Genomic DNA, 15,558 nt, shown 5'->3' with positions numbered 1-15,558 from the left:
TGCAAAACACACGGAAGCAGTGAGGTGACTGTGTTAATGCCTTAAATCAGGCCTTGCTTGAACCACAGGAGACTGTTACCTGCTGATGAAGGAAATCAAGCTTTTTAACAGAGTACACAAGAAATAGGTTGTTCACGTAACAGATCCTTGTGCACTCTTCTGTAGAGTGTTTATATACTCAGGCATAAAACATTTACACACTACATTTGCATTATTTCAGAAGATTCATACAACATAAAATAGCCCTTGTCAAGACTTCTAAACTACCAGCTCTGATTTGAGGTGTCTCTATTTATATACGGGCTTAACCTTGTCCCCCAGGATTTCTCAGACTTTGTAACAAATCTGTACACTTATGTTGACTTATCAGATCTATGTCAGTTTCTCATCCTAATAAATTTCTACAAAAGTCTGAAGTTAGCATATACACACATGCCCCACACCAAAACAAGGTAGGCAGTGCCAATTAAATGCATAGCATGAAATACTAAACGCCACCCCCCTAAACAACAAAAATGCTTACCACGGAACTTAGGAACTAGTTCTCCTAAATTTCTCTGTTTCAACCAGTTGCAGACTTGCTCAACTGACCAACGTTCCATCTTCAGCTGTTGCAATGCTAAATTTCCCTCTGAAATGAAGAGTCGGGATTATTTTTGTGCCGAAATCTGAGACAAACTCCAACATTTCATAGCAGAAAAATGCTATGATATATCTACATGCTTTGAATGAAAATAGTGCAAAATAACCCAGCTAATGCCTGTTGTAAGTAGCAGTTTCCTTGGATCCCTTTCCTCACCTCCTCTCCCGTCCCTGGTTTCCCTCTGTTCTGAGGCAGCCTCATTCCTTATAAAACACGACCTGCTCCAGTACCATTAACACCCAGGTTTCCACACAGAGAAGAAAAAAGGTGTGAAATTCACCACCACCATCAGGCTCATCAGGAAATGGCTGACATTTTACAGAAGGAAAAAAAACAAACCACCCCGCCATCAGATAAGAGTCTGTCACATCCATGCTTACAGTCAATCAAGCACATTAACCCTCTCTGCACCACCTCGCAGGGCAGGTACCCAGCAAATCCTTAACCCTGAATTGCCAACAGCTAGGGACAACAAAGGTGAAAGGGAGGAGACTGCTCCTCCTGTTATGGGCTGGTTCCTTTCTCCAGGCTCCAGTGGTACCTGGGAGGATGCAGTGGGATCCTGGAAAGGCAGAGTTTCTGGGGTAGCAGGACGGGTCCATCCACCCTCGGATGAATCCTGCACACACCGTGTGTCCCCTGCCTGAAGGACTCACTTGGATGATGAGGGGGTGCAACACATCCCAAAACCAACAGCAACCTCCCCAAATGAAGATTACTTATAAAGACACAGCTTGTTCCACACTGCAAACTTTTCAGCAGTAGCAAACTCTCTCTGAGGGGAATTTTCTTATTAATGTGTTTTAGCTCTACTACCTAAAGGAGCACCAAGCGCTCCATGACCATGCTTGCAATCCACAGCAAAACAACATTACTCGAGTCAGTTCAGACAAGCATACGAGTGTCTGGCATTGTTGGTCAAACATTTCCTTCCATACTCTGAGCCTGCAGCAAACTCCAGGCTAACATGAGGATTCACCCTAACAAATCTCATCAGCGCTCAAAAAAAAAAAAGAAAAAAAAAAAAAAAGGAAAAAAATAAAGAAGAAAAAAACTCCTTGATTAAAAACATTTCTATTTTCATCCTTCAACAAGAGACCCTCCAAAGGACACACACTTCAACCTACACTCTTATGGCTGTCAACTTCAGCAACTTAAAAGGGTTAAGTTTAAGAGGAATGCCTTTCTGAATTACATGAGTGGATTTAATTTGATATGACAACAGTAGCCATACAACTCCTCCCGCAGGCTAAGCAACAAGAACAGGGTGTGAAAAGTCATTATTTGTTGAGAACTCTGGTGTAAATTAAAAATCACACCTTTCTGTCACACTCCTTACTTCCTTGCAAAGAGTAGGGCAGAAAAAAAGTCTTAAAAACTTGAAAGATAAAACCGGGTACAAAGCAGAAAGTTACTCCCCTTATCAACCAAGCAGTGTAAAAGGAGAGGGATACATTAAAATGTTGGAAAAGTCAGTTTTTCTTCCTATAAGAAGACTAACACCCTAGAACAATTCTTCTGAAGCAGACAGGCAGATACCAGCTCTTCAAAAAGTGTCAAACAAACTCTAGCCATGCACAACAATATGCACATTTAGTCCCGAGTGGGCAATTCTACAGCAAAATGGCCACTTGCACATGGAAATGCACATTTATTGAGGGAAGTGATGATAGTTGAGAGACTGTTTTTAAAAAACCCTCAGATTAAATGCATTAAGGGTCATGAACTATATATATATATATATATATATATACACTTTGAAATGCTTCCCAAAAGTGATTTCAGTTACTTGCATCTGCTATAGATAAAGCAACCAGAAAAAGAACACATCAGCCTTCTAGCAGTGTTATGGAGACAAGGACTGAGCACAGATGCTGATATTTGTCTTCATTAATGTTTCTATTTACTACAGCAACATCAAAAGACTATCCAGCAAAGGGTTGCCTGTGTTTAATGTGGTGAAACTTGTGAATATTTATATTCCTTAATCATGTATTCTAAGTCAGAACAACAAAAACCCAGTAAGAGTAACATTTTACAGACAGCAATTTACAGTGTAACTTCAAGTCAAATTCAGAACACCTCTAAGTGTGAGAGATCTCTATATGTTAGTAATATAGCCAATCACTGGGACCCATTTCTTCATACACTTGGGGTCAGTAACTATAATTAGGATTTAATGAGCCCTGGTTAATTAAATTAAGTAATGAAATCAATGAATATTACTTTTCCCTAGAATGTGACAGGACAACACTTCTATTTACTATAAAATTCTTCAAAACTGAAGGATAAAAATCTCAGGTTTTAATCACATCAGGCTAAAGACTTATCTATGGTACAGCTCACATAGTTGGTTACACAATAGCAAGAGATGGGGTGGCAGATGCATACTGCACGTGCACCAAATTACCCCACAGCTTGTCCACAGCTGCCATAATCTTGAAGTGACATTTCTAAACGAATAAGCCAATATATCAAAACACCTGAAACATGACAAGTGAGTTATTATATTTACGTCTCTTGTTGACCTGAGAGAGCCTATGGCACCACGGACTACAAATAGCACAACTTTTGACAGGCCTCTATGAGGTTTTCACGGAGGTCAGAGTTATGGTTAATTTAAGCACATTTTAGCACTAAAGGAATGTGTAAGGCATGTGATGTGTGCACATCTATACATCACAGCTGTGTGGCACATTTTGTACAGGGCCAGGTCTCAAAGTTACAAGTGTGATGAAAGGGAATTGGTGCATATCAAAGATATAAGCAAAGTATCCCATGTGCAATTTTATGCTATCTTAATTTGGCTTTATCTTCAAATGCATTACAGGGACTTTACTACTTTCTTTCCACTTACTACCAACCAATTTTTTAAAACAATTTAAAATATATTCAGATGAATGTATTGAAGACTGAATACGTAATCTCAGTGCTGAATTATCATGAAAAGAACATCAGTCGTCCACAAACCTCTTCAATAACATATAGGGAAAGACTCTGAGGTAGTACTTCTGTCACCTTCCCCATTCCTTGAAGAAAATGCCGACACCATATTGCTGTCATTTTTCAGGCATTTATGCTAGCATGAACTATAGTGCAGATATTCCTGAAAGAAAGGGGAAAAAACTTCCAGTATCAGTGAAGGAGCAAATCTTAAAGTCAACATACCAGTTCTCATTTCTATGCCACTCTAGTGCAAGACACATGCAGTTGCAAGACAAGGAGAGATGCAAACATACAGCAGATGCAAGGGAAAACCCATATTGGCTAGGAGAAAGGCTATATAAGAAGATCTAGGAAGAAAACATGCACATCCATTAGTCAGCTGTAGATTGAGGGAAACAAGCCAGACAAATCTTTCAAAATTTCATCAGAACTAAGGGAAGTTTCAAGGGTTATGAACATGCCCATCCATCGAGCTTATCAGGCAGACAAATCCCTCTGCTGCAAGAATTAACTCTGAAGAATATTATAAAAAAATCATCTCTTTCCTTAATACATGTGCTTCTGATTAAATATGCCATTTTTAATATTCAAGTTTTTGCTATATGAACTTTAAAAATATTGTCATCTGTACTATCTTCCGTACTACTGGGAAAATGAGTTATCCCACTTCAACAGCAAGATTCAACACAAGAACCAACTTCTCTCAATTACAGGCATGTAAGTTATTTGCCATTTTGAAAGGAAGAAAGCTAATTTGACTGTGATTTGATAGTAATGTAAATGAGACACCATTCTTGCTATCACTGGCAACAGTGCACAAGGGATGAAATAATATACTTAGCTGCAAATATGTCCTTTTTTCTTTTTTTAGAAAACCTTCTGGAAATGAAGGCCCTGTAAAATCAAAGTTTTTATATTATCCTTTTGTCATGCTTTGGCACTGGCCCAACGCCATGCACCCACAAGAGTCACTCTCTCACCCTCCCCTGCCACAGCCGGGCAGAGGAGATGAAAACAGTTAACAAAAGCTTCACGAGTTGAGATAAGGACTGGGAGAAAAAAAAACACTTCAAGGGCAAAACAGGCTTAACTTAAGGCTGCAAAGTGAATTTATTACTAACAAAATCAGAGCAGGATAATGAGAAATAAAATAAGCCCTTAAAACACCTCTTATCCCCCAGTCCCTCCCTCCTTCCCACCAACAGTGCAGGGAGATAGGGTGTGGGGGTTTTGGTCAGTTCAGCACTTAGATTTTCTTCCACTGCTCCAGGACAGGAGTCCTTCCCCTGTGAGGATATGGGACCCCTCCCATGGGAGACAGCTCTCCACGAACTTCTCCTGTGGGTCCACTTGTTGCGAGTAGCAGCCAAACTGCACCTGGTGCAATGTGAACTCCCCCCCCCCCCCCCCCCCATGGGCAGTCAGTCCTCCCAAAACTCCTGCAACATGGGTCTCTCTTTCTATGGAGTGCAGTCCTCCAAGGACAGGCTGCTCCAGCCTGGAAACAGGGGCCCTCTCTCTCCACCAGGTCTTCCACTGGATCACAGCCTCCTCCAGGCATCCACCCGTGCCAGCATGGTGGATCTGTGCATCCCCCTTGGGCCTCCACAGGCTTCAGGGGCACAGCTGCTTCACCATGGTCTTCACCACAGCCTGCAGAGGAATCTTGGCTCCAGTCTCTGGAGCACCTCCCCTCCTACTTCTCCACTGACCTTGGTTGTTGCCATGTTGTTACCCTTACATGGTCCCACCTCTTCCCTGACTAGTAGAAACACCTGTGACTTTGTTTTGATTTCCTTCTTAAATATGTCATCACAGAGGTGTTACCAACCTCTCCCATTGGCCCAGTTTTGGCCAGCAGCATGTCCATCTTCAGAGCCATTAGGGACTGGCTCTGCTGGACATGATGGAAGCATCCAGCAGCTTCCCATAGGGGCCATCTTTGGCTGCTACCAAAAACCAGGTAGTGCGAAACCAATACACCTTTAGGAAAACTGCATCAAATAAAAATAATATGTTACTGAACAGTGGGCACAAGAAAAAAAATCAAGTAAAGGTTAAAAATTTATGAATCACAGAAACAAAATTTCATGTACCAAAAAGACAGCAACCAGACTGAAGATGTTCAGTATGACAAGAACACTGCTCCAGAAGACTAAAGAAAAAAAAAATTCATCTTGTAAGTGATATCACTCTGACTTTTCTCCCCAAAGTACAAATTTCTCACCAGGGCCATGAGTATTGTGCTGATCATGTTGCTGCTTGCTGGCTTATCAGAGGACTCCAGCTCTTGTCACTGGGCAATACAGAGATGTCAGGCACTGTAGCCCTGCACCGCAATTCCCCACTAGCCTAAACTGGCAGTCATAATCCAGCCCCCTTCTCTGCAGCCATTCATGGGGTCATGTAATCAGCAGTGCAGGCTAAACTGAAAACATCAAGTTTTGGGGGGTTTTGGGTGGATCAGTGTCTTTAACCAACTCCATGGTCAATTGTGTGAAAATAGATGGTGGAATCATATCTGTGGTTTATCATGGTTTACATTGATCCTTGTTTCAATGCATTGGAACAGTGAAGATTTCTTTCTTAATGGAGCATTGGTTTGTAAAGTTAGGACAGAAACCCAAAGTGTGAGTAGTAACTAGTCCACCTCCAAAACAAATTGAGACATGTACATATCTCCTTTCCATCAAATCGTTTTGCTTGAATTATACTGGCTCTGCTTCTTGAAAGGCTACTCTTCAAGCTTTTCTGGTAAATAAGACTAGTAAGATGTGGAATACTCAAAAAACTGAGGCTGATCCACAAATTTCTGAGAAGGACGGATAAAAAATTCTATTATTTGTTTGCTCCACTCTTTAGAACCACAGACCAGTTCAGGGAGCTGAACCAGCAGTCAGTTGCAGTGACCTTACAAAAATGTTTAATGCTAACTAAATATAACAACTTTCCAAGTCTATTCTGATGGAAAATGCTTGGTGACATTTTATAAGTGGTTCAGCTGGCAGATCCTCAAAGGTGCTAATGTTTGACAAAGCTGCTTTCTGTTGTTCCCAAAGGATGGATACAGAAACCTATTTGGCCTGGGCAACATCTCTAGAAGGTGATGCATATCCTTAACCACATCTGTATAGATGAACTATGATACAAGTCGGGGATCCCATGTGGATAAGTGGCATTTACATGTTTTTCCCATGAGTAAGTGGTCTACAGCTTCAGTACACAAAAGTGCATTATAAAATGTCACTTGAATTTTGTTCACATGCTTTAATTGCTCTTAATTATATATTACAACTTGTACTCGAAGTTAGATTTTTCAGCTATATTTTGTCAATGTAAGATTTTGTCGAGCAGTGACTCAATCATGCCCAAAGTCAGGACTGTACCTCTTGCTGAGAAGGGTCTTGGCTGGTCTCTGAGAAATATACCATCATCAGCCACATGTCTGAGACAGCCCAGCCTCAAAGAGAGCTACAGGCCATGTTCAGAAACGTTTATCAGGCAGCAAAGAAACAGGAACTTCAGCAAAATTTTTGAATTCTCCTGCCATTCAACCAGTAGGATGAATCAGCTAGGTAGAGGAGTGAGAGTTACCGGGAAGACATACAAGCAAATCCTGAAACAAACAAAGTGCCCTCGCTGATAAATACAGGTGCCTGTGTACAGTCAGTTTTGGCCCAGAAGTCACTTCTCAGATGGTCATGCTGAGACTGGGAAAACTGGAACTTGCTGCACCTTGTGAATAGTCAGTCAATAGAATGCTGGCAGCTCATCAGCGTTTTGAAAGAGTAAAGCAAGAGAATGTGTTGGAAGCACAGGAACGAGGTCTTACCTGCTCAGGCAAAGACACCTTGGGGTTTTATTTGGCTTCTGCTTTAGTAGGCAAGCAGTTGTGGGCTGACTGGAGGCATGGCTGTCCTTCCTACACTTGCCCTTCCCTCCTCCTGCAGTGAACTGAGCAAGACACCCCTGAGCAGGACAAGTCGTGCATCTTCTGGTAAGAGATACTGAATTCTTTTAGGAACCACTGATTTTGAGTTGTGGAGTGGAGCCCCACTGCTAAACAGTGCCTGCTTTCACCCAGAACTTCCGGATTCCTGTTTTAGCAGATTGAGAATTGCTGAATCATATGTTAATAACCACTGACAGTACTCCTCCAGTTTATTCATCACACAAATATGAATACGATGATGAATAATTTAAGCTTTAACACATTTCACAATGCACATTTTTTGATTTGTACTATTCATTAAATAATGACAGCACCAGTCAGTCACAGATTTTTGTATTAAAGAATTATGTTGGCATATGAAGCCAGGTGAGGTGGGTGTAATTGAGCTAGATGGTAAAACCAAAACAGGCTGTCTCATAAGCCTATTTTATACACTTGAGGCAACAGTTTAACTAATTTGGCATCCATTGGTTCAGACTCTTTTTGTTCAAGGTGTTCTCAAAGATGAACTAAGTAATGTAGCACTAATCCAAAAAAGATGTCCTACATGGTAAATGCATTTATTTTGTTCATTGATACTTCGGGCACGCGCAGCCCATTCCTTAAAACATCACCACACTAAATCAGTAATTTCTGCCCACTGCCTGGGCGCTGCTGTCTCCTCATCATATCCAGATGAAGAAGTCACTTAACCGCTTCACATCAGATACAGAATGTCAGCTGAACATTCTATGTTCAACTATGTTCTTTCATTAATGGAAAGATAATCAATAATGTCTACCTACACAATGGAGATAGGAAACTTGAAAGTTTGAATATCTGTAAATTCCTATTTTGTTGGGATAATTTATAATCGTTACATAAGTAAAAGGATTCACAATCCCACTTCAGAGGACTGCTTCATCCTTCTTTTTGCTTCTCTTCCAGCTATGCAAATTTATGACACCACCAAAAAAACCCTCTCCAAAGGACCTATACGTGTATAAACATTTGTTCTAGAGACAAGGATGTAAGTTTTCTGGTCTAAGGATCTAGTTAGATTGTATCCTTAGACAGTGTATCAATTAGTGGGCCTACATTCTTGTTAATGGCTGTAATTTTGCTCTTCAGGACTTCTCAATTATTTATGTGAAGAGGAACCTCCCAGTTTCACTGTGGGTCACCTCAGAGCCTCTTGGTTAGCACACAGGATGCATGAAACTGCTTTCAAATCCCTGCTACAAATTAGGCCGAGCAGGAATTTGGGGGTATGCTTTAAACCTTCAGACTGCCACCCATTACAAAATGGGGCAGGATAGTTGCTTGAAGGGGAGGACATGACAGTAGTGATATAACAGAAAAGGAGTGATCTCATCTTAAGCACCTTCTTCAGGAGCGGGGACGGAGTGAGCATCTCAAGGGCAAGAACACATCTTTCTATAGGTTGAAGGTACTGTGCGTCAAAGCAGCCACGTCACAGTTGTGCTACACTTCTATAGTGCAATAATCAAGTTAAACTTTTCCAAAAGTACTAAAAGAAATCAGCTTTGTGATTCAGTCTAAGCAGTTACAATATATGTGAGAAAATGTAAGAGTTTGCCAATTTAGCTTTGTTTCACTCATTCTGTGGCTCCTAAACCTACACATTTTATAAATAAATCTTTTCTGACTGTATGTCTTGTTTACATTGTGGGCAGTCAGAAGCAATACAACACCAAAAGAGGTGAGAAATCCTTCTGCATGTGTCCAAAGTAGAGTGCTATTATTTTATGTTAAAAGGCCAATAGTTTTAAGCAAATGCATGCCCCAAAAAGCCATATACGTAGTACATTATTTGTATTTACTTATACACTGGCTGAACACGAGAAAGCATACTTTGGTATACACGGTTCATCAGTCAGGGTGTGGCAGAGTTGTAGAGACAAGACTAAGTGAGGCGTGAGAAGTATGACACTGATTATGTGGAAGATTATGATAAGATTTATTGCTCCTACAGTAGCTAAATATTGCCAATGCAGTACATAACACAAGCATTAAAATGTTATATAGAAACAGATTCAGCTGGAAACACACAGGGTTACAGGCTTTGGCCTTACAGAATGCACAACTGCAAAGCATCAAGGTACCTGTGGAGCTATTTTAGAATTTTATCTCTGTACATGGCTTAGTGTTTTTACTCACTTGGTAAGAATTTGTCTTAAAATATCTATTGGACTAGTGACAAACTTTACTAAGGATGTAGACAAACAGTCATTATGGAAAGAGCTGCCCTGATGTGAAGCATGATTTCCAGGTACTTACTGTTTCTCAGCTGGAAAGCTGTCAAACCTCAGCTGTTTGGGTACTCCTGTAGACAGTTTAGCTAAGCAGGAGGCAATCATGGGCACCGCAGGCAGGATACCTTCAAACACCATGGCTGTTTTTTCACAATGAGCCTGACTGAGACTTCAGATGCTGAGTGAGAGAGTCTTTGTCACTGTTAGAGGTGCACTGATCTCCATATTTGCAGAAGTTCTTAGAAATCATATTGGTAGGAATGTCTGGTAAGGGCTGAATGAGGGACAGTAGCTTTTCCTGCAGGTTAGACTTGCCACTGGGATTCTCCAGGTACTTCATTTCTTTCATTTCTTTTTGATCCCAGAGTCCTGGGCAATGGATAATACTGTGGTTTCTCTGTTCTTCTGAGTATGATATTGCTGCTGCTGTCCACTCATGCTCAGTCTTCTGAAAACTGGGTACTTGCCAGATCCAAATTCGGTGCAGAACAGATTCAGCCTACAAGCTTGGTCTCCCCGTTTACCTGTTTGCAGTGGAAATGGCTGGGCAGTCACTTAGGCAGTCAGTGCTTCAGCCACGTCTTACTGCTGCTGGGCAACTTGTTGCTCCCTGGTCTCAGTCAGTGGAAGAGAATGTATTCATGGCCACTTTAAAACAAAGCCAGGGCTGAATTCCTCCTACAGCATTTACCTTAAGTTGTTTGACTCCAGTGAGCAGACAGGTTTCATTACCATTTTGATGTAGATGAGATAGTCTTTGGAAATAGGTAAAGGGTGAAGGGGGAAATCAGCATTACTAGGCAACTTGAATTATTTCAGTCCCTGGCATTTGGAATTTCTCACATTACACTTGCAAATCTTGTCTTCCTTATAAGTGCAGCCAGATGTTCCTTTTTCTTATCTTCTTGCCTAAGTGTAGTTGGGCGTTTAGAATCTCTAATTACACTCTCAAAATCTCTAGTCATCCTCCTGTCACTGCATGAGGTCTGGGCTGCTGTAGTGCTGGAGCTCAGATGTGCCATCAGAGCTCGTGCCAGCCCAGTACCATGCAGGGCTGTTTCCAGAGCACAGCACAGGACAAGTTTGGGGCTTTTTTCCCACTGAAAAACCTGGCCTTGTCGTTCCTGTTGCCCTGTCCTACACCAACTAAGGGTTGTTTGTGATCTTAGTTGCCAGAGATACGCAGATATTAATATTAGATGGCTGAATGTATCTTTAGTCTTAAACCTTATGAAGTAACTAAAACTCAGATGTATCTTAAAGGGCTAAAAATAATCAATGTGGACTGTTGTTACTTGTATAATTAAAAATTTAATCAAGGCAATCAAAGGGTAGCATAGTGACTCCTGAATGAAGTTTCAAGTGCTACCATCCAACAATACTTCGATCATTCTTATTCTATCATTTTAAGAAATGTTTGTAGAGATACATATTATCAACTATGCTGTCAATTTTTTTTCCACAAAGCTGCCCGCAAAACTTATTTTACTGAGAGGCAATGATGAGCTGTATTTCCAGTTTTGACTCCTAGGATCTCTTGACATTAAAGTCTTGTCAACAAACTGCTCCAAATAGATTAACAATTTTTCACCAATATCTCAATAATGCATGTCCCTGCTAGGATAGCGAATTAGGAAAGAAGCCACAGCTAATTCTGCATTACTTTAAAATACTGAGCTATAAACTGGGTTAGTTTAAGAACTGTTTCACAATCACCTCATCCTTCTTTGCTGTACAGACAGCAAATTTCAGAAAACAGAACCCTGAATATACCTCCAGCTGCCTGTGTTTGTGTGTGTGTGCAATGTTGTTATATCATCTTATTTACAGTAGGAGTTTTTAGAAATAACTGGCTATTGTTCTCCATTTGGAAGGCTAAAGTAAAAAGAATTGTAGTGTTGGTTTTGATTAAATCAAAGAGTGACTAAACTTTATAGAATTTTGGCACAGTAAAAAGTATCATAGAACACTGTAGGAGCTAACAGCCTTCCTTATTCAACAGAAGCAAGTTGTAACAAAACAGGGATTTTACTGCAGTTTTTATTGACAGTCCTTTCTAGTTATTTTCCTCCAGTTCTAATATTGTATGGTTGAAGAGTGCCCTTCTCTCTTTTGAAAGAGTCAGTAATAATAAACTGTTTGGTTTCATGGACTTCCAAGCAAAAAAAAAACAACAACCCTATTTTCTTGTGCTCGTCTGCTGTATCCTTTCCCACAGAAAATCAGCCCTTATTTTATAAATATTGTTCAATATACAATGCATAATTTTTCTGCTGACATTTCCCATGTCCCTGACACTGACAATTAGCAAAAATATTTCATATTCAGCTCTTGTTGAAGCAAGGGAGCAAAGACCTGGAAGCATCTTGTTAGGCCCTGTGCTGCATGTAATTGATGGTTTGTACTTAATGAAGTGTTACAATCAGAAGGTACTTTGGATTACACCTGAGACTTTGGACTTTAGTGTGGCAACACTGAAGTAAATCTGTGTAGTCTCTGCAGCACAGATAAAAACTTTGTCTATGTTGCTGTGTTCAGCAAATCCCTGTGACTGTCAGTTCAGTGTGTAACACCTTCATGAGGTGGTGAATTGATTTACCTTGGCAAAAAAATCATGACAGCTGATAACAGCATTTCAGTGGGGATAGATTTTCTCCCTTACTTTGATTGAAAAGTTCAACCAACACTAAAATAGTCTGCATTAGAACAAATCAAATATTTCAGTGGCATAAACAGTATCTGATTCCCTGATAATTACAGTACTGGTAAAGTAAAGAAAGAGAGATCTAACTTCTCAAGTCCAGATGCTTTAAATATTCCCAGAGCAGATCTTTCTTTCAACTTATGCTTCTCCAATAAAAAGAACACAAGCTGTTGCTTGAAAGAATGGAGACAAGTTCTATAGTTTTATCAGCAGTGAGAGCTAAAGCTATCACTTTACTTACTCTTATTCTTAACATATATGGGGGTCATGGAAACTGGTCCAGTAGGCTGGTAGAAGTAAATTAACTAAGCCATGTGTTAACTGCTAAAGCTCTGCTGCAGGACACTTGCCACTAATTCTTTCAATGACTGGCATTTTCCTAATTACATGCAAAATTATGCGTTAATTGGTTTTGCTATAATCTCAGTGGGCTCTCTTATTAAATAATTTATTTATATGCATACTAAGACATCAATTGCAGTCAAAACAATTTATTATTAGCACAGACTTCCTACTGCTCCTCAGGTTTTGAAGCCTCAAGTTACTAGTTTTATCAGAAAAGATGATTCACCTCTAGTCCAAGGATATAATATCTAATTAACTTTGCATAAAACTTTTCCAGTAATTCTACATTTGGAAAAAATGTACACATATGATGTCTACCCCCATATAATCTTTTCGTTAAAGTCAGCAGTGGGATTATATTTATTTCAGGTTGAAAAGAAAAAAAAAACCAAACAAGCCCAACTTTGCAAAATCCTGAAAACTATTTCAGAAAATAGACTTGGATCATGGAGTCACAGAGCATTCTGCGTTGTAAGGGACACATGAGGGTCATCAAGTCCAAATACTGACTCCAAAGAGGGCAACCTAAATGCTAAACCAGTGCTGTACAAATGGTTTTTGGAGACCAAAAGCTTCAGGCCAAAATAATCTCCCTAGAGTCTTGTTTTAGTGCTCACAAAGAAGACATTAAAATAAGATGACCTGAAATTTGAGAGGGTGGAATTTGAGTCTTGGAATTTAAGACCAGCCTTTTCTGTCTCAATAATAAAATGCCTTAAAAGTTAAAAACTGCCTAAAATGCTTATTAAAATTAATTTAGAATTAATTTAGAATTAATTACTAAATTTAAATGAAAAAATTATCAAATGATAAGTTGTTTTAAACTTTGATATTTCAGTTTGCATATAGTGTATGTACTCTTTCAATTCAAACCCAGCTGATATTTACCTACTTCAAGGGTAGTTAAATGAAAAGCATCTACCTTCTTTCCTTTATCTTTGTAAAACACTTCATTCTGCTGGTGGCAACCATAATTATGTCACTTTTACATCACTTGATTACAAATAGGTTTCTCAATTTACCTCTAGTCTACTAAGCTTTATGATCAGGTTTTGCTATCTGCATTTATTACAAAACTCTTGGTCAAATTCTCAAAAATTATTACAAAGTAGTAAGCAGTGCATATATCCTCCAGTCTCGCATCATGGAAGCAATTTCTGCTATTTAACATTATAGCTCTAATTGGAAAAATAGAGAAGGAAAGACCATTAAAGTCTAAGGATTTGTTTGCTTTTCTTTTTAAAAATCTGTTTTCATGGTTTAAATGAAATGTTTTAACCCATGAAGTTAAATTGGCAGAGCAGAAGTTAGTGATGTATACTTTTGATCTCATTGTGTACAATCAAGTTTACTACTGGATATGACAAGACAAGCTGGTAACACTGATGCAGGGAAGGAAGGAAGGACCACGATAGCCTGAGGTTAGGTCAGTTTAAATGGATCTGGAAATCTCCTTGCTTGCACCAGAACTTGCTGGTTCTGCTCATGTGTATGACCTACTTCTGATCACCTGGCAAGAAAGTACAGACCTTTGTGAGCTTTGTCTGAAGGAATGCAAACACCACAGCCCACTAAGTTCATGCACACTCATATTCATTTGCATTGCCTGATGCTTTGGCAGGCTGGCACCCTGACATGACTGGCTGAGTACTTAATACATGCAGCCTCCAGATTTCTGGGCCCAACTAGATACCATCTCTTGATGAAAAGTTTTCTCTGCAGTTGAAAGCACTCCAAATTTAATATAAACATAAAATCATAGAATGATTTGGGTTGAAAGATACCTTAAAGGTCATCTAGTTTCAAGCTCCTGACGTTTGCAGGGACACCTTCCAGTAGGCCAGGCTGCTCACCCTCAAAATGTGTTTTACACAGAGCAATAAGCCTCTTGCATCCTTGTCTTTTGAAAAATCTTCATAGCAATGGTCTTTAAAAAGCCCTGAAAACAGTGTTTTCCTTGCAAAGTCATGTCTGCCCTGTACCGTGGGACCACTGGAAAAAAAATAGCACAGTGTCCCAAGAACAAAAAGAGAAAAAGTAGCACCTAGCTCTTTGTTCATTGTTATGTGGGGCTGGAAAAGTATTTATTTGTGTGACACTCCTGCCTGTGGTTTGGAAAAAGGTACTGACATACTGCAGTATGGAGATGCTCCCAGGATCAGAATGGAGCCTGGGAACAATCACCTAAAAACCAGTCGCCTTGTCATACAAACCTGTCTAAGAAGAATACAGACAAGACTTCATCTGTCAGATTTCTGCATGATACTCCTGTTTTGGGATGGGAATCTGGTCAGATTTGAGTTTTGTTATAAATATTTTGTTTAACTTTCTCAATAGACCCAAATTGAGTCTTTCTTACTCTTATTTAGAATATTGCTTATGTCATGGAGGGGTCATTCATGCCCATGCATTCAAAGATTTTCTGTACCTAACCAGGCCCCTAGACAAGAATCCATTTCCTCCTTGTTCTGCACTAAGTCTTGCTTATGGGCAGCTGGATGTATGGTTGCTCTGCATTCACAAGAGTGGCCTCTTTTTCCTCTCTGCCCTGTGTACAGCACAGACTTTAAATTATGATTATTATTATTATTATATTTAGAAAAATATAAAAACTTGATCCATGCTCTTTTAGAAGTGCATAGGAATTTATACACCATCTTGTACAGCCCTGTGGAGTACTATGGTGAGTGGCCCTTTGGGTTTCATAGCATAA

At 39.8% G+C, this 15,558-nt stretch overlaps 1 protein-coding gene across 4 annotated transcripts in view; it reads right to left on the bottom strand.

Annotated features, from left to right (window-relative positions):
- Positions 1-5,347, bottom strand: part of SAMD3 (sterile alpha motif domain containing 3) — a 40,532-nt gene extending 35,185 nt beyond the window's left edge. Inside the window, exons 1-2 of one of the 4 annotated variants that reach the window (XM_066180484.1) lie at positions 5,302-5,347; positions 524-631 (exon numbers count right to left, since the gene is read on the bottom strand). In XM_066180484.1, the coding sequence (XP_066036581.1) occupies positions 524-602 (79 nt within the window). In that variant the 5' untranslated portion in view covers positions 603-631; positions 5,302-5,347. Of the gene's footprint in view, positions 1-523; positions 632-799; positions 851-3,613; positions 3,744-3,811; positions 4,022-5,301 lie in introns of those variants that run through there. The other 3 variants (XM_066180481.1, XM_066180482.1, XM_066180483.1) reach the window with 3 other exon arrangements.
- Positions 5,348-15,558: the final 10,211 nt, after the last annotated feature.

This window comes from Chamaea fasciata, unplaced genomic scaffold, assembly GCF_029207755.1.
Source record: "Chamaea fasciata isolate MVZ Bird 193981 ecotype frontalis unplaced genomic scaffold, bChaFas1.0.hap1 SCAF_3, whole genome shotgun sequence".
In the NCBI taxonomy this organism is placed as follows: domain Eukaryota; kingdom Metazoa; phylum Chordata; class Aves; order Passeriformes; family Sylviidae; genus Chamaea; species Chamaea fasciata.
This window is presented reverse-complemented; position numbering and strand designations above follow the sequence as displayed.